The 19537-nt window shown below is 64.5% G+C and overlaps 1 protein-coding gene across 1 annotated transcript in view; it reads left to right on the forward strand.

Moving 5' to 3' along the window:
• MUC5B (mucin 5B, oligomeric mucus/gel-forming) overlaps positions 1-19537 on the forward strand; it is a 40089-nt gene that overhangs the window by 10892 nt on the left and 9660 nt on the right. The window contains exons 19-31 of the mRNA XM_063710824.1: positions 468-523; positions 875-975; positions 1199-1350; positions 1909-2047; positions 2127-2237; positions 3211-3387; positions 3749-3988; positions 5694-5850; positions 6262-6390; positions 6624-6768; positions 6870-6913; positions 7003-7200; positions 7676-19363. Coding sequence (XP_063566894.1) covers positions 468-523; positions 875-975; positions 1199-1350; positions 1909-2047; positions 2127-2237; positions 3211-3387; positions 3749-3988; positions 5694-5850; positions 6262-6390; positions 6624-6768; positions 6870-6913; positions 7003-7200; positions 7676-19363 — 13337 coding nt within the window. The remainder of the gene's footprint in view (positions 1-467; positions 524-874; positions 976-1198; positions 1351-1908; positions 2048-2126; positions 2238-3210; positions 3388-3748; positions 3989-5693; positions 5851-6261; positions 6391-6623; positions 6769-6869; positions 6914-7002; positions 7201-7675; positions 19364-19537) is intronic.

Raw genomic sequence — 19537 nt, forward strand, 5'->3', positions numbered from 1 at the left:
CTCCCCGAAGGCTTCTGTGCCTCCCCCTGAGGGTTCTGAGACACGAGGGGCCAGGCTGGGGAGAGTGGGGCAGGGTGGACCCAGCACATTCTGAAGAGAAAATTCCCAGCTGGGAAAGAGGTCAGGAGAGGAGGTGGCCCTGGGAGGACACCTGCTGGCTGTTCTCAGCTGGGTCCACACGGCAGCCCCTGCCAGGAAAGGTGGGTGGCCCCCACTCCCACCCTGGGCTCAAAGGCCGCTCCTAACCCCAGGGTCCTGGCTGCTTTGCTGCCCCCCTGTGTGTATTTACCCATGTGCCTCCAGGGGATTTGGGGGCTCCCAGCAAACACAGCAGCAGGCACCGTCTGGCCTTACAAGGAGGTGGCCAGGCTGGGGAGGCCCAGCGTTCGGCGGGGGCTCGGAAGCCCAGGGGTGGGGTCTGCGGGGTGAGGACCGCAGGTCCAGGCTGTGCCGTCCGTCTCTTGTAGTTCATGTGCGGGTGGGAAGCTAAGCTGCCTGGGAGCCTCTCTGCAGAAAAGCACAGGTAAGTGCCACCCCTGCCCTGCCCCGCCCTGCCCCGCCCCGCCCCGCCCTGCACCGCACCACCCTGCCTGGCCCGGCCCCAACACGCCCCACCCTGCCCCACCCCACCTGAGCCCTGCCGGGCCAGGTCAGTCCTCACCCATGCCCTGACACGCCAGGGACGGAGGGGCCAGTGGGTCTCTGCCCCGCAGTGTGGCCGGGGTGTCCTGGGGTTGGGGGCTGCAGGTGTCATGGAAGCTTTGGCTCGGGGGCCGTTAACTTGATCAGCAGGACAGGCTCAGGGCTGCCTGGGGTCAGTTGAGGGCCATGGCTGCCCTTCCCCAGGACCCCTCCCACCAAGCTCTGTCCCCAGGGTGTGCAGCCCCCATGGTGTACCTGGACTGCAGCAACAGCTCGGCGGGCACCCCTGGGGCCGAGTGCCTCCGGAGCTGCCACACGCTGGACGTGGGCTGTGTGAGTTCCATGCTTCAGGGAGGGGTGGGCAGGGAAGGGGTCCCAGCTTTCGCAGCTCCCGAGCCCAGGGATCTGGTGGTCCTGGAGACACTTACCCACCTGGAAGCTCCACTCTGGCCCATGCGTTGCCCTGGGCACTGCTGGGTGCGCCTGTCCCAGAGGGTGAGTGACACCTGTCCACCCTGGTGTCCAGCCCTGACCGGTACCTGCCTGGGCCCCACAGTTCAGCACACACTGCGTGTCCGGCTGTGTCTGTCCCCCGGGGCTGGTGTCGGATGGGAGTGGGGGCTGCATTGCCGAGGAGGACTGCCCCTGTGTGCACAACGAGGCCACCTACAAGCCTGGAGAGACCATCAGGGTCGACTGCAACACCTGGTGGGTCATGAGTGTCTCGGAGGCAGCGGGTGGGGAGGGCGGGGGCAGGGAGGGCAGCGGGTGGGGAGGGTGGGGGCGGGGAGGGCAGCGGGCGGGGAGGGCAGGGGGCGGGGAGGGCAGCGGGCGGGGAGGGCGGGGGCGGGGAGGGCAGCGGGCGGGGAGGGCGGGGGCGGGGAGGGCAGCGGGCGGGGAGGGCGGGGGCGGGGAGGGCGGGGGCGGGGAGGGCAGCGGGCGGGGAGGGCAGCGGGCGGGGAGGGCAGGGGGCCAGCTGGCCAGGGTGAGGTGGGGCCGTGGCAGGAGAGAGTTGCTAGGAAAGCCATGGGCCGTCCTGTGCATCCTCTGGAAGGTGGCCCAGGGGCCGTGGTGCTACCAGGAGCCTGGTGGGGCTGCGTGCCCTGCATTCACAGTGGGGGACACCACTCCTTCCACGGAGGAGGGATCAGGCTGGGCCTGGGGAGGCTGAGGCCCCGTGCTGACCTGCACAGGCCTGGGTGCCGGGTCTCAGGAAGGCCGGGAGAGCAGGCCCCTGTGAGCAGGCACCATTGTGGCCCCTCGCAGCACCTGCAGGAACCGGAGGTGGGAGTGCAGCCACCGGCTCTGCCTGGGCACCTGCGTGGCCTACGGGGATGGCCACTTCATCACCTTTGACGGCGATCGCTACAGCTTTGAAGGCAGCTGCGAGTACATCTTGGCCCAGGTACGCCGCCCCCTCGCCCGCTCCTGCAGGCTGGGCGCACTCCAGCCTGCGGCCAGCAGCTTGTCTCTTTCTGGCCCAGGACTACTGTGGGGACAACACCACCCACGGGACCTTCCGCATCGTCACCGAGAATATCCCCTGTGGGACCACCGGCACCACCTGCTCCAAGGCCATCAAGCTCTTCGTGGAGGTGAGAACGGCCCCAGCTGTGAGCCCCGCCGACCCTGCAGCCAACGAGCCGGCCCCCAGGGAAGCTTCGTGAGGCTTTAGCTGCACCCACAGGTTCTCAGCAGTGTCCTGGCCCCGGGCTGCTGTTCCAAGCAGCCACAAACCAGGGGGCTTAGACAACAGAAATGCATTCTCAGTCCTGGAGCCGGAAGTCAGAGATCCAGGCGGGCAGGGCCACACTCCCTGTCGAGGGTCTGGGGAGGTCCTTCCTGCCTCTCCCAGCTTCACGGGCGGCAGGCGTCCCTGGGCTGTGGCTGCCTGTGGCCTCCCGCTGTGTCTGCGTCTGTCTTCTCTTTGTTTTTCTCTTCTGTCTCTTGTAAGGACACTGGTCATTGGATTTAGGGCACCCCCCCCCCCCCCAGGTAGTCCAGGATGATCTCATTTCAAGATGCTTCACTTAATCCCGTCTGCAGAGATGCTTTCTCCCAGTGAGGGCCCGGGCCGAGGTTCTGGGAGTTCGCATGTGGACAGGCATTTTCAGGAGCCGCGATTCACCCTGCCACACCCAGAGACACCCACTCCAGCAAAGGGGGGCCGGAGCTCCCAGGGGATAAAGCAGCGCCGCTGGCCGGGATGCTCCCTGCAGATGGCGGGAGGGGCTGAGGACCGCAGCGGGTCAGGGGAGGCTGGTGTGAGGGCGTGGGGGCTGCAGGGCTGGATGGGGAGCAGGGTGGGGTGGAGCGGGCCTACTGCAGCCTCTGCTGCTCCCGTGCAGCCCCAAGGTTCCCAGGCAGCCCCTGTTCCCAGCACTTCCTGGCTAGCCTCTTGCCAAACCTTCGCTGAGGGTCTCACGGACCCAGCTCATCCCTAACGCCAGCCCCTTGTGCTAAGAGCCCGTGCGCACCTGCAGAGCACTGGGTGGGGCATCCCTGGGTCTCAGGCCCCTCCCTGGGGGCCACAGGGTCGGCTTCCGGCAGCGTCTACCTCCCCTGCAGAGCTACGAGCTGATCCTCCAAGAGGGGACCTTTAAGGCAGTGGCGAGAGGGCCGGGTGGGGACCCACCCTACAAGATCCGCTACATGGGGATCTTCCTGGTCATTGAGACCCACGGGATGGCCGTGTCCTGGGACCGGAAGACCAGCGTGTTCATCCGACTGCACCAGGACTACAAGGTGAGCTCGGGCCGTGCACTCCTAGGCCCTGCAGGACCCTCTCACAGTGACAGAAACCCTGGTGCCAGGTGGGCCTGTGGGACTCGCTGACCCGTGGGTGCGTGAGCCTGGCTGGTGAGGGCCCTGCCTGTGGCCTCCACAGTGGGCAGAGGATTTTGCAGGGAAGCAGGTGCCACCCAGCAGCCCACCCAGGGACCCACTGCACACCTGTCTCCTGCAAGTTCACCAGGCACTGCCTGGGGAACCGGCTGCCCTCCCTCCATCCCCCGAGGGCTCTGGAGCCCAGGGTGGGCTCTGTGCTGCCTCCCACGGGTGCCTGTGGCCCCAGCTCCAGGGCCCCACTCTCTCGCTGCCTCTGCAGGGCAGGGTCTGCGGCCTGTGCGGGAACTTCGACGACAATGCCATCAATGACTTTGCCACACGTAGCCGGTCCGTGGTGGGGGACGCACTGGAGTTTGGGAACAGCTGGAAGCTCTCCCCCTCCTGCCCGGACGCCCTGGCGCCCAAGGACCCCTGCACGGCCAACCCCTTCCGCAAGTCCTGGGCCCAGAAGCAGTGCAGCATCCTCCACGGCCCCACCTTCGCCGCCTGCCGCTCCCAGGTGGGGCTCTGGTCTTGGCAGGCAGGGTCTGGTGGGGATGGCAGCTGCTTCCTTCCCGCCAAGAACTGGGTCTTCTGGGCAGACAGCAGCGCCCCAAGGAGGGTCTGACCATGTCCCACGGCACACGGTCCTGGATGTCAGGTCCCAAGTCCGGATCTCCCGTCAGCCCCACACCTGTGCCTCTTGCCCCTGGCACAAAGCCATCTTGGCTGTTTCCCGGCCACTCCTTTGACCAGAGCCTCAGTCACACCCAGAGGCTCACAGGGAGGGGCAGCCCTCTGTGTGGCCCCAGCCACCCTCATCTACGATCCCCAGACCTGCCCAGTCCTCAGCACAAACTGGAATGCCAGCCTGGCTCCCCGCTCAGCCAGGGAGGAATCAGAGATCTGCCTTAAGCAGAGACTTCCAAAAAGCAGTTTCCTGACTGGGCGCGGTGGCTCATGTCTGTAATCCCAGCACTTTGGGACGCTGAGGCAGGTGGATCACCTGAGGTCAGGAGTTTGAGACCAGCCTGGTCAACATGGCGAAACCCCGTCTCTACAAAAAATACAAAAATAGCCGGGTGTGGTGGTGTGTGCCTGTAATCCCAGCTACTCGGGAGGCTGAGGCAGGAGAATCACTTGAACCTGGGAAGAGGAGGTTGCAGTGAGCCAAGATCGTGCCACTGCACTCCAGCCTAAGCAAAAAGAGTGAGACTCTGTCTCAAAACAAAACAACAAAAAACCAAAAAGCAGTTTCCTGTCATCTTAAGGAAGACTTGAGTGCCCACTTAGGCACACAGCATGGTGGCTCAGGAGCTGAGATGAGGGGCTGGCGTAGGGGCAGCAGTGGGCATACTCGCTCGTGGGAGGCCCTGAAGCACTCTCATGTTGGCTGCCGCTTGCCCTCTTGAGAAGGCAGCTGGTGACCCCTTGGAAGGTCCTGTGGCCTGACAAAGCTGAGCCCAGGTTCAGATGGGGCCTGGGAGGGGTGTGGGCTGCCTGGAGGAAGCAGGCAGCTTCCCATGGTCAGGACGCGTTCACAGCTCAGCTCCCCGCGTGGCTGGTCTGGAAAGGAAGTGACCACTCCTTCCTTAGTGCACATTCACTGGGTGCCTGGAATAGCCTGGCATATTCTGGGCTCACCCCAGTGATCAGGGGACGAGGCTGACCCTCACAGAGCTTCCAGAGGAGGCAGAAACGCGGCGGGTGCTGGGTGGTCGGATGCTAGGATGTGGAGGGCCCTGGCCGGGGGTTGGGTCCGCTGGAGGGAAGGCCCCCAGGTGGAAAGGAGGCCAGTACGACTGCAGCGGAGGGAGGTGGGGGCGAGGGCAGAGGGTGAGCAGGGGTGCTATGCTCCACATGGGTTTGAAACCTGTGGGCCACATGACCAGATCCATGTGATAGAAAGATCCAAAGAGCACATGTGAAGGCAGGCAGATGGCCAGGCGCATAGGTGGGCAGGTGCATAGGTGGGCAGATGGACAGGTGGGCAGATGGGCAGGTGGGCAGGGATATAGGTGGACGAGGGCACAGGTGGGCTGGAGAAGTGCTGGGGCAGCTCCCATTTGGGGCACGCTCTGAGGTATTCCAGGCCCCAGGAGCTCAGAGAGCTGCCATGGGGGGTGTTGAAATACAGATGGTTCTAGCAACTGGCCCTGGGCCAGCCACCCCCTGGCCAGAGGGGCCATTGTCCTGGCTGAGCTGCACCTTGGCCTCACCCGCAGGTTGACTCCACCAAGTACTACGAGGCCTGCGTGAACGACGCGTGTGCCTGCGACTCGGGTGGCGACTGCGAGTGTTTCTGCACGGCTGTGGCTGCCTACGCCCAGGCCTGCCACGACGCGGGCCTGTGTGTGTCCTGGCGGACTCCGGACACCTGCCGTGAGTCGGGCTCTGTCCGTGGTGCTGAAGGGTGGAGCTGCCGGGGCAGGGGAGAAGGTGTGGCAGCCTCCGTAGGTGCATTGACCTGGGCCTGAGCCGCACACAGACGTCCAACACGCATGTGCCTCCATGTGAGTGCACACGTCCCTATGCACAGAGGAAGACCTGTGCAAAACCACCAGACAGGTTGCCCCAGCATGAGACAGCTCCTAGGGGACAAGAGTTCCAAGGGCAGGGCTGGGGAGTGGAGGGGAAGGTGAGGCACCACCCGGCCCGAGGCCCTGCATGTCTGGGACAAGCCTGGGTCTGGCTCTGGGGACACCGGCCCCCACGCCCGGGGTAGGGGCTGCCCTGCACAACAGGGGTGAGGGCCGGTGGGCGCCTCCTTAGCCTCTGCCCTCTGTGCCCCAGCCTTGTTCTGTGACTTCTACAACCCACATGGGGGCTGTGAGTGGCACTACCAGCCCTGCGGGGCACCCTGCCTAAAAACCTGCCGGAACCCCAGTGGGCACTGCCTGGTGGACCTGCCTGGCCTGGAAGGTGAGGGGCAGCCTTTCTTGGATGGAGCCTCCTCTCCTTGGGTTCCCGAGTGTACGTGGGGGGGGCGGGGATCCCCAGGGACGCGGTGTAGGCTCCTGTAAACTGCACAATGCAAGCCTTGAGGGCAGGCCCCTGCTGGCTGGTGGGGGGTGGCTACTCCCTGCAGCATGGAGCCCCTGGCTGGAGAGACTAAAGGGCCCTGGTGAGTCTTCTGCTCACCCTGCCGGCCCTAGGCTGCTACCCGAAGTGCCCACCCAGCCAGCCCTTCTTCAATGAGGACCAGATGAAGTGCGTGGCCCAGTGTGGCTGCTACGACAAGGATGGAAACTACTATGATGTCAGTGCAAGGGTCCCCACAGCGGAGAACTGCCAGAGCTGGTGAGGGGGTGGGAAGCAGGTGGCGCTGGGGGAGCAGGGCTGGGGAGCAGGCCCTGCAGGCTGCCCCCCAGGCCCTCAGCTCGCCTCTCCCCCACCCCTAGTAACTGCACACCCAGTGGCATCCAGTGCGCTCACAGCCTTGAGGGTAAGGAAGGGCCGGGGGGTTAGTGGGCCGGTGAAGGCTGGGGCCAGGGGCTCAGAGGCCCTGGGTGACTCTGCCGGCTCCATCCCCAGCCTGCACCTGCACCTATGAGGACAGGACCTACAGCTATCAGGACGTCATCTACAACACCACCGATGGGCTTGGCGCCTGCTTGATCGCCATCTGCGGAAGCAATGGCACCATCATCAGGAAGGCTGTGGCATGTCCTGGAACTCCGGCCACAACGCCATTCACCTTCACCACCGCCTGGGTCCCCCACTCCACGACAAGTAAGCCCTGCCTGGCTCTCCTGAGGCCCAGTCCCGTCTGGGCGACAAGGAGGACCCCCTGGGCTCTTAGTGCAGGTGCCCTGGATAGTAGCGACAGTCCCAATCCACTGACCTTCCGGGCTCTGTCTAGGGGTGCACGGCCCCTCAACACCCTGCGTGTCTCCAGGGGCTCCCCACGAAGCCTCAGCACAATGATTGATGGGATACCCCAAGGGGACAATAAAGCTTTCCCGGACTCCGTCCCATCCCTCAGCACGGCCTATCCCAGCCAGCCGGCTCCCTCAAGGCCAGGCTGCCAGGCCCCAGTCCCTCATGCAGAAACGGCTCTAACCAAGGCTGAGGCAGGCACTGGGGTCCCCAGTATCCCACAGGGGCAGGGCCAGCCCTGGGGAAAGGGTCCTCTGGGGCCCCTCCACCTTGTGAGGCCAGGACTGGAGGATGCTGAGCCAGGACCCCTTTCCCATGCCCCTTGCAGGCCCGGCCCTCCCGGTCTCCACCGTGTGTGTCCGCGAGGTCTGCCACTGGTCCAGCTGGTACAATGGGCACCGCCCAGAGCCCAGCCTGGGAGGCGGAGACTTTGAGACGTTTGAAAACCTGAGGCAGAGAGGGTACCAGGTATGCCCTGTGCCGGCTGACATCGAGTGCCGGGCGGGGCAGCTTCCCGACATGCCGCTGGAGGAGCTGGGCCAGCAGGTGGACTGTGACCGCATGCGGGGGCTGATGTGCGCTAACAGCCAGCAGAGCCCCCCGCTCTGTCACGACTACGAGCTGCGGGTTCTCTGCTGCGAATACGTGCCCTGTGGCCCCTCCCCGGCCCCAGGCACCAGCCCCCAGCCCTCCCTCAGTGCCAGCACGGAGCCTGCTGTGCCTACCCCCACCCAGACCACAGCAACCGAAAAGACCACCCTATGGGTGACCCCGAGCGTCCGGTCGACGGCGGCCCTCACCTCGCAGACTGGGTCCAGCTCAGGCCCCATGACGGTCACACCCTCGGCCCCAGGTACCACCACCTGCCAGCCCCGGTGTCAGTGGACAGAGTGGTTTGATGAGGACTACCCCAAGTCTGAACAACTTGGAGGGGACGTTGAGTCCTACGATAAGATCAGGGCCACTGGGGGGCACTTATGCCAGCAGCCTAAGGACATAGAGTGCCAGGCCGAGAGCTTCCCCAACTGGACCCTGGCACAGGTGGGGCAGAAGGTGCACTGTGACGTCCGCTTCGGCCTGGTGTGCAGGAACTGGGAGCAGGAGGGCGTCTTCAAGATGTGCTACAACTACAGGATCCGGGTCCTCTGCTGCAGGGACGACCACTGCAGGGGACGTGCCACGACCCCGCCACCGACCACAGAGCTGGAGACGGCCACCACCACCACCACCCAGGCCCTGTTCTCAACACTGCAGCCTACGAGTAGCCCGGGGGTGACCAGGGCTCCCCCGGCCAGCACCACAGCAGTCCCCACCCTCTCAGAAGGACTGACATCCCCCAGATACACAAGCACCCTTGGTACAGCCACCACGGGAGGCCCCACGACGCCTGCAGGCCCCACAGAACCCACGGTCCCAGAGGTGGCCACATCCAGCCTTCCAACACGCTCAGCCCTTCCAGGGACCACGGGGAGCTTGGGCACATGGCGCCCCTCACAGCCACCCACGCTGGCCCCAACAACAATGGCAACCTCCAGAGCTCACCCGACAGGCACAGCCGGCACCGCTTCCAAAGGGCCGGGGACCACGAGCCTGGCGCCAACACTAACGAGCAAGCTGTCCACCTCTCAGGCCAAGACCAGCACGCCCAGGACAGAGACGACAATGAGCCCCTTGACTAACGCCACCACGAGCCAGGGCACGACCCGCTGTCAACCGAAGTGTGAGTGGACAGAGTGGTTTGACGTGGACTTCCCAACCTCAGGGGTTGCAGGCGGGGACATGGAAACTTTTGAAAACATCAGGGCTGCTGGGGGCAAGATGTGCTGGGCACCAAAGAGCATAGAGTGTCGGGCAGAGAACTACCCCGAGGTAAGCATCGACCAGGTCGGGCAGGTGCTGACCTGCAGCCTGGAGACGGGGCTGACCTGCAAGAACGAGGACCAGACAGGCAGGTTCAACATGTGTTTCAACTACAACGTGCGTGTGCTTTGCTGTGACGACTACAGCCACTGCCCCAGCACCCCGGCCACCAGCTCCACAGCCACACCCTCCTCCACTCCGGGGACAACCTGGATCCTCACAGAGCCGACCACTACAGCCATCACGACTGTGGCCATGGGCTCCACAGCCACTCCGACCTCCACCCTGAGAACAGCTCCCCCTCCCAAAGTGCTGACCACCACAGCCACGACACCCACAGTCACCAGCTCCAAAGCGACTCCCTCCTCCAGTCCAGGGACTGCAACCACCCTTCCAGCACCGATAAGCACAGCCACCACACCCACAGCTACCAGCTTTACAGCCATCCCCTCTTCCTCCCTGGGCACCACCTGGACCCGCCTATCACAGGCCACCACACCCACGGCCACCATGTCCACAGCCACACCCTCCTCCACGCCAGAGACTGCCCACACCTCCACAGTGCTTACCGCCACGGCCACCACAACCGGGGCCACTGGCTCTGTGGCCACCCCCTCCTCCACCCCAGGAACAGCTCACACTACCAAAGTGCTGACTACCACAACCACGGGCTTCACAGCCACCCCCTCCTCCAGCCCAGGGACGGCACGCACGCTTCCAGTGTGGATCAGCACAACCACCACACCCACAAACAGAGGCTCCACAGTGACTCCCTCCTCCACCCCAGGGACCACCCACACCCCCACAGTGCTGACCACCACCACCACAACTGTGGCCACTGGTTCTATGGCAACACCCTCCTCTAGCACACAGACCCCTGGTACTCCCCCACCACTGACCACCACGGCCACTATGATCACGGCCACCGGCTCCACCACCAACCCCTCCTCAACTCCAGGGACAACTCCCATCCCCCCAGTGTCGACCACCATGGCCACCACACAGGGGCGGTCCCTGCCCCCCAGCAGTCCCCAGACGCTGCCCACAGCCTGGACTTTGGCCACCTCGGGCACCTTGGGCACCACCCACATCACAGAGCCTTCCATGGTGACTTCCCACACCCCAGCAGCAACAACTGGTACCACCCAGCACTCGACTCCAGCCCTGTCCAGCCCTCACCCTAGCAGCAGGACCATCAAGTCACCCCCTTCTCCAGGGACGACCACCCCGGGCCACACCACGGCCACCTCCAGGACCACGGCCACGGCCACACCCAGCAAGACCCGCACCTCGACCCTGCTGCCCAGCAGCCCCACATCAGCCCCCATAACCACGGTGGTGACCACGGGCTGTGAGCCCCAGTGTGCCTGGTCAGAGTGGCTGGACTACAGCTACCCCATGCCGGGGCCCTCTGGCGGGGACTTTGACACCTACTCCAATATCCGCGCAGCCGGAGGGGCCATCTGTGAGCAGCCCCTGGGCCTCGAGTGCCGCGCCCAGGCCCAGCCTGGTGTCCCCCTGCGGGAGTTGGGCCAGGTCGTGGAATGCAGCCTGGACTTTGGCCTGGTCTGCAGGAACCGTGAGCAGGTGGGGAAGTTCAAGATGTGCTTCAACTATGAAATCCGTGTGTTCTGCTGCAGCTACAGCCACTGCCCCAGCACGCCGGCCACCAGCTCTATGGCCACGCCCTCCTCCACTCCGGGGACGACCTGGATCCTCACAGAGCCAACCACTACAGCCATCACTACTGTGGCCATGGGCTCCACGGCCACCCCGACCTCCACCCCGGGAACAGCTCCCCGTCCCAAAGTGCTGACCAGCACGGCCACCACACCCACAGCCACCAGTTCCAAAGCCACTTCCTCCTCCAGTCCAAGGACTGCAATCCCCCTTCCAGTGCTGACAAGCACAGCCACAAAATCCACAGCTACCAGCTTTACACCCGTTCCCTCCTCCACCCTTGGGACCACCGGGACCCTCCCAGAACAGACCACCACACCCGTGGCCACCATGTCCACAATCCATCCCTCCTCCACTCCAGAGACCACCCACACCTCCACAGTGCTGACCACCACGGCCACCATGACAAGGGCCACCAATCCCACGGCCACACCCTCCTCCACTCCGGGGACGACCTGGAACCTCACTGAGCTGACCACAGCAGCCACTACAACTGCAGCCACTGGCCCCACGGCCACCCCGTCCTCCACCCCAAGGACCACCTGGATCCTCACAGAGCTGACCACTACAGCCACCGTGACCGTGCCCACCGGCTCCACGGCCACCGCCTCCTCCACCCGGGCAACTGCTGGCACCCCAAAAGTGACCACCACGGTCACTGGCTCCAAAGCCACTCCCTCCTCCAGTCCAGGGACTGCAACCACCCTTCCAGCACCGATAAGCACAGCCTCCACACCCACAGCTACCAGCTTTACAGCCATCCCCTCTTCCTCCCTGGGCACCACCTGGACCCGCCTATCACAGACCACCACACCCATGGCCACCATGTCCACAGCCACACCCTCCTCCACGCCAGAGACTGCCCACACCTCCACAGTGCTTACCGCCACGGCCACCACAACTGGGGCCACCGGCTCTGTGGCCACCCCCTCCTCCACCCCAGGAACAGCTCACACTACCAAAGTGCTGACTACCACAACCACAGCCTTCACAGCCACCCCCTCCTCCAGCCCAGGGACGGCACGCACGCTTCCAGTGTGGATCAGCACAACCACCACACCCACAACCAGTGGCTCCACGGTGACCCCCTCCTCCATCCCGGGGACCACCCCCACCCCCACAGTGCTGACCACCACCACCATAACTGTGGCCACTGGTTCTATGGCAACACCCTCCTCTAGCACACAGACCAGTGGTACTCCCCCATCACTGACCACCACGGCCACTACGATCACAGCCACCGGCTCCACCATCACCCCGTCCTCCACTCCAGGGACAACTCCCATCCCCCCAGTGTCGACCACCATGGCCACCACACAGGGGCGATCCCTGCCCCCCAGCAGTCCCCACATGGTGCCCACAGCCTGGACTTCGGCCACCTCGGGCACCTTGGGCACCATCCACATCACAGAGCCTTCCACGGTGACTTCCCACACCCCAGCAGCAACAACTGGTACCACCCAGCACTCGACTCCAGCCCTGTCCAGCCCTCACCCTAGCAGCAGGACCACCAAGTCACCCCCTTCTCCAGGGACGACCACCCCGGGCCACACCACGGCCACCTCCAGGACCACGGCCACGGCCACACCCAGCAAGACCCGCACCTCGACCCTGCTGCCCAGCAGCCCCACATCGGCCTCCATAACCACGGTGGTGACCACGGGCTGTGAGCCCCAGTGTGTCTGGTCAGAGTGGCTGGACTACAGCTACCCCATGCCGGGGCCCTCTGGCGGGGACTTTGACACCTACTCCAATATCCGCGCGGCAGGTGGGGCCATCTGTGAGCAGCCCCTGGGCCTCGAGTGCCGCGCCCAGGCCCAGCCTGGTGTCCCCCTGCAGGAGTTGGGCCAGGTCGTGGAATGCAGCCTGGACTTTGGCCTGGTCTGCAGGAACCGTGAGCAGGTGGGGAAGTTCAAGATGTGCTTCAACTATGAAATCCGTGTGTTCTGCTGCAACTACGTCCGCTGCCCCAGCACACCAGCCACCAGCTCCATGACCACCCCCTCCTCCACTCCGGGGACAACCTGGATCCTCACAGAGCTGACCACAGCAGCCACTACGACTGCATCCACTGGATCCACGGCCACCCCATCCTCCACCCCAGGGACCACCTGGATCCTCACAGAGCCGACCACTACAGCCACCGTGATGGTGCCCACCGGCTCCATGGCCACCGCCTCCTCCACCCCGGGAACTGCTGGCACCCCAAAAGTGACCACCACGGCCACGACACCCACAGTCACCAGCTCCAAAGCGACTCCCTCCTCCAGTCCAGGGACTGCAACCACCCTTCCAGCACTGATAAGCACAGCCACCACACCCACAGCCACCAGCTTTACAGCCATCCCCTCTTCCTCCCTGGGCACCACCTGGACCCGCCTATCACAGACCACCACACCCACAGCCACCATGTCCACAGCCACACCCTCCTCCACGCCAGAGACTGCCCACACCTCCACAGTGCTTACCGCCACGGCCACCACAACCGGGGCCACCGGCTCTGTGGCCACCCCCTCCTCCACCCCAGGAACAGCTCACACTACCAAAGTGCTGACTACCACAACCACGGGCTTCACAGCCACCCCCTCCTCCAGCCCAGGGACGGCACCCACGCTTCCAGTGTGGATCAGCACAACCACCACACCCACAACCAGTGGCTCCACGGTGACCCCCTCCTCCATCCCGGGGACCACCCACACCCCCACAGTGCTGACCACCACCACCACAACTGTGGCCACTGGTTCTATGGCAACACCCTCCTCTAGCACACAGACCCCTGGTACTCCCCCACCACTGACCACCACGGCCACTACGATCACGGCCACCGGCTCCACCACCACGCCCTCCTCCACTCCAGGGACAACACCCATCCCCCCAGTGTCAACCACCATAGCCACCACACAGGGGCAGTCCCTGCCCCCCAGCAGTCCCCAGACGGTGCCCACAGCCTGGACTTCGGCCACCTGGGGCATCTTGGGCACCACCCACATCACAGAGCCTTCCACGGTGACTTCCCACACCCCAGCAGCAACAACTGGTACCACCCAGCACTCGACTCCAGCCCTGTCCAGCCCTCACCCTAGCAGCAGGACCACCAAGTCACCCCCTTCTCCAGGGACGACCACCCCGGGCCGCACCACGGCCACCTCCAGGGCCACGGCCACGGCCACACCCAGCAAGACCCGCACCTCAACCCTGCTGCCCAGCAGCCCCACATCAGCCCCCATAACCACGGTGGTGACCACGGGCTGTGAGCCCCAGTGTGTCTGGTCAGAGTGGCTGGACTACAGCTACCCCATGCCGGGGCCCTCTGGCGGGGACTTTGACACCTACTCCAATATCCGCGCAGCCGGAGGGGCCATCTGTGAGCAGCCCTTGGGCCTCGAGTGCCGCGCCCAGGCCCAGCCTGGTGTCCCCCTGCGGGAGTTGGGCCAGGTGGTGGAATGCAGCCTGGACTTTGGCCTGGTCTGCAGGAACCATGAGCAGGTGGGGAAGTTCAAGATGTGCTTCAACTATGAAATCCGTGTGTTCTGCTGCAGCTACGGCCACTGCCCCAGCATACCAGCCACCAGCTCTATGGCCACGCCCTCCTCCACTCCGGGGACGACCTGGATCCTCACAGAGCCAACCACTACAGCCATCACGACTGTGGCCATGGGCTCCACAGCCACCCCGACCTCCACCCCGGGAACAGCTCCCCCTCCCAAAGTGCTGACCAGCACGGCCACCACACCCACAGCCACCAGTTCCAAAGCCACTTCCTCCTCCAGTCCAAGGACTGCAACCACCCTTCCAGTGCTGGCAAGCACAGCCACAAAATCCACAGCTACCAGCTTTACACCCATCCCCTCCTCCACCTTTGGGACCACCGGGACCCTCCCAGAACAGACCACCACACCCGTGGCCACCATGTCCACAATCCACCCCTCCTCCACTCCGGAGACCACTCACACCTCCACAGTGCTGACCACCACGGCCACCACGACAAAGGCCACCAGTTCTACGGCCACACCCTCCTCCACTCCACGGACGACCTGGATCCTCACAGAGCTGACCACAGCAGCCACTACAACTGCAGCCACTGGCCCCACGGCCATCCCATCCTCCACCCCAGGGACCACCTGGATCCTCACAGAGCCGACCACTACAGCCACCGTGACGGTGTCCACCGGCTCCATGGCCACCGCCTCCTCCACCCGGGCAACTGCTGGCACCCCAAATGTGAGCACCACGGCCTCGACACCCACAGTCACCAGCTCCAAAGCCACTCCCTCCTCCAGTCCAGGGACTGCAACCACCCTTCCAGCACCGATAAGCACAGCCACCACACCCACAGCTACCAGCTTTACAGCCATCCCCTCTTCCTCCCTGGGCACCACCTGGACCCACCTATCACAGACCACCACACCCACGGCCACCATGTCCACAGCCACACCCTCCTCCACTCCAGAGACTGCCCACACCTCCACAGTGCTTACCACCACGGCCACCACAACTGGGGCCACCGGCTCTGTGGCCACCCCCTCCTCCACCCCAGGAACAGCTCACACTACCAAAGTGCTGACTACCACAACCACGGGCTTCACAGCCACCCCCTCCTCCAGCCCAGGGACGGCACGCACGCCTCCAGTGTGGATCAGCACAACCACCACACCCACAACCAGTGGCTCCACGGTGACACCCTCCTCCATCCCGGGGACCACCCACACCCCCACAGTGCTGACCACCACCACAACTGTGGCCACTGGTTCTATGGCAACACCCTCCTCTAGCACACAGACCCCTGGTACTCCCCCACCACTGACCACCACGGCCACTACGATCACGGCCACCGGCTCCACCACCATGCCCTCCTCCACTCCAGGGACAACACCCATGCCCCCAGTGCTGACCACCACTGCCACCACACCTGCTGCCACCAGCAGCACAGTGACTCCCTCCTCTGCCCTAGGGACCACCCACACACCCCCAGTGCCGAACACCACGGCCACCACACACGGGCGATCCCTGTCCCCCAGCAGTCCCCACACGGTGCCCACAGCCTGGACTTTGGCCACCTCGGGCAATTCGGCCACCTTGGGCACCACCCACATCACAGAGCCATCCACGGTGACTTCCCACACCCCAGCAGGAACCACTGGTACCACCCCCTACTGGACTCCAGCCGTGTCCAGCCCTCACCCTAGCAGCAGGACCACCGAGTCACCCCCTTCTCCAGGGAAGACCACCGTGGGCCTCACCACGGCCACCTCCAGGACCACGGCCACACCCAGCAAGACCAGCACCTCGACCCTGCTGCCCAGCAGCCCCACACCGGCCCCCACGACCCCGGTGGTGACCACAGGCTGTGAGCCCCAGTGTGCCTGGTCGGACTGGCTGGACTACAGCTACCCCATGCCAGGGCCCTCTGGCGGTGACTTTGACACCTACTCCAACATCCGTGCGGCCGGAAGGGCCGTCTGTGAGCAGCCCCTGGGCCTCGAGTGCCGTGCCCAGGCCCAGCCTGGTGTCCCCCTGCGGGAGTTGGGCCAGGTGGTGGAATGCAGCCTGGACTTTGGCCTGGTCTGCAGGAACCGTGAGCAGGTGGGGAAGTTCAAGATGTGCTTCAACTATGAAATCCGTGTGTTCTGCTGCAACTATAGCCGCTGCCCCAGCACCCCGGCCACCAGCTCCATGACCACCCCCTCCTCCACTCCGGGGACGACCTGGATCCTCACAGAGCTGACCACAGCAGCCACTACGACTGCATCCACTGGATCCACGGCCACCCCATCCTCCACCCCAGGGACCACCTGGATCCTCACAGAGCTGACCACTACAGCCACCGTGACGGTGCCCACCGGCTCCATGGCCACCGCCTCCTCCACCCAGGCAACTGCTGGCACCCCAAATGTGACCACCATGGCCACGACACCCACAGTTACCAGCTCCAAAGCCACTCCCTCCTCCAGTCCAGGGACTGCAACCACCCTTCCAGCACTGATAAGCACAGCCACCACACCCACAGCCACCAGCTTTACAGCCATCCCCTCTTCCTCCCTGGGCACCACCTGGACCCGCCTATCACAGACCACCACACCCACAGCCACCATGTCCACAGCCACACCCTCCTCCACGCCAGAGACTGCCCACACCTCCAAAGTGCTTACCGCCATGGCCACCACAACCGGGGCCACCGGCTCTGTGGCCACCCCCTCCTCCACCCCAGGAACAGCTCACACTACCAAAGTGCTGACTACCACAACCACGGGCTTCACAGCCACCCCCTCCTCCAGCCCAGGGACGGCACGCACGCCTCCAGTGTGGATCAGCACAACCACCACACCCACAACCAGAGGCTCCACGGTGACCCCTTCCTCCATCCCAGGGACCACCCACAGCGCCACAGTGCTGACCACCACCACAACTGTGGCCACTGGTTCTATGGCAACACCCTCCTCTAGCACACAGACCCCTGGTACTCCCCCACCACTGACCACCACGGCCACTACGATCACAGCCACCGGCTCCACCATCACCCCCTCCTCCACTCCAGGGACAACACCCATCCCCCCAGTGCTGACCAGCACAGCCACCACACCCACAGCCACCAGCTCCAAAGCCACTTCCTCCTCCAGTCCAAGGACTGCAACCACCCTTCCAGTGCTGACAAGCACAGCCACAAAATCCACTGCTACCAGCTTTACACCCATCCCCTCCTCCACCCTGTGGACCACCTGGACCGTCCCAGCACAGACCACCACACCCATGTCCACCAGGTCCACAATCCACACCTCCTCTACTCCAGAGACCACCCACACCTCCACAGTGCTGACCACCACAGCTACCACGACAAGGGCCACCAATTCCACGGCCACACCCTCCTCCACCCCGGGGACGACCTGGATCCTCACAGAGCTGACCACAACAGCCACTACGACTGCATCCACTGGATCCATGGCCACCCCGTCCTCCACCCCAGGGACCACCTGGATCCTCACAGAGCCGACCACTACAGCCACCGTGACGGTGCCCACCGGCTCCATGGCCACCGCCTCCTCCACCCGGGCAACTGCTGGCACCCCAAATGTGACCACCACGGCCACGACACCCACAGTTACCAGCTCCAAAGCCACTCCCTCCTCCAGTCCAGGGACTGCAACCACCCTTCCAGCACTGATAAGCACAGCCACCACACCCACAGCTACCAGCTTTACAGCCATCCCCTCTTCCTCCCTGGGCACCACCTGGACTCGCCTATCACAGACCACCACACCCACGACCACCATGTCCACAGCCACACCCTCCTCCACGCCAGAGACTGCCCACACCTCCAAAGTGCTTACCGCCATGGCCACCACAACCGGGGCCACCGGCTCTGCGGCCACCCCCTCCTCCACCCCAGGAACAGCTCACACTACCAAAGTGCTGACTACCACAACCACAGGCTTCACAGCCACCCCCTCCTCCAGCCCAGGGACGGCACGCACGCTTCCAGTGTGGATCAGCACAACCACCACACCCACAAACAGTGGCTCCACGGTGACCCCCTCTTCCATCCCGGGGACCACCCACACCCCCACAGTGCTGACCACCACCACCACAACTGTGGCCACTGGTTCTATGGCAACACCCTCCTCTAGCACACAGACCCCTGGTACTCCCCCACCACTGACCACCACGGCCACTACGATCACAGCCACCGGCTCCACCATCACCCCCTCCTCCACTCCAGGGACAACACCCATCCCCCCAGTGCTGACCAGCACGGCCACCACACCCACAGCCACCAGCTCCAAAGCCACTTCCTCCTCCAGTCCAAGGACTGCAACCACCCTTCCAGTGCTGACAAGCACAGCCACAAAATCCACTGCTACCAGCTTTACACCCATCCCCTCCTCCACCCTGTGGACCACCTGGACCATCCCAGCACAGACCACCACACCCATGTCCACCAGGTCCACAATCCACACCTCCTCTACTCCAGAGACCACCCACACCTCCACAGTGCTGACCACCACAGCTACCACGACAAGGGCCACCAATTCCACGGCCACACCCTCCTCCACCCCGGGGACGACCTGGATCCTCACAGAGCTGACCACAGCAGCCACTACAACTGCAGCCAGTGGCCCCACGGCCACCCCGTCCTCCACCCCAGGGACCACCTGGATCCTCACAGAGCCAACCGCTACAGCCACCGTGACCGTGCCCACCGGCTCCACGGCCACCGCCTCCTCCACTCTGGGAACAGCTCACACCCCCAAAGTGCTGACCACCACGGCCACGACACCCACAGTCACTGGCTCCACGGTTCCCAGCTCGTCCACCCTGGGGACCACCCGCACCCCCGCAGTGCTCCCCAGCAGCCTGCCAACCTTCAGCATGTCCACTGTGTCCTCCTCAGTCCTCACCACCCTGAGACCCACTGGCTTCCCCAGCTCCCACTTCTCTACTCCCTGCTTCTGCAGGGCATTTGGACAGTTTTTCTCGCCTGGTGAGTGCATGTGGATAACGCTGCTGTACCCTTTCCCCACATGCTATGCCAACCTGGGTCTGCCTGTCCTGGGAGCCAGTGGCTTTCTCCCTGCTGGTCATGCTTGTTCCCCACTGGCCTCACTTGGCCCCTCCTGGCCACACTCAGCCCCCACTGGCCACACTGGGTCTCCTC

Source organism: Gorilla gorilla, chromosome 9, assembly GCF_029281585.2.
Source record: "Gorilla gorilla gorilla isolate KB3781 chromosome 9, NHGRI_mGorGor1-v2.1_pri, whole genome shotgun sequence".
Taxonomy (NCBI): domain Eukaryota; kingdom Metazoa; phylum Chordata; class Mammalia; order Primates; family Hominidae; genus Gorilla; species Gorilla gorilla.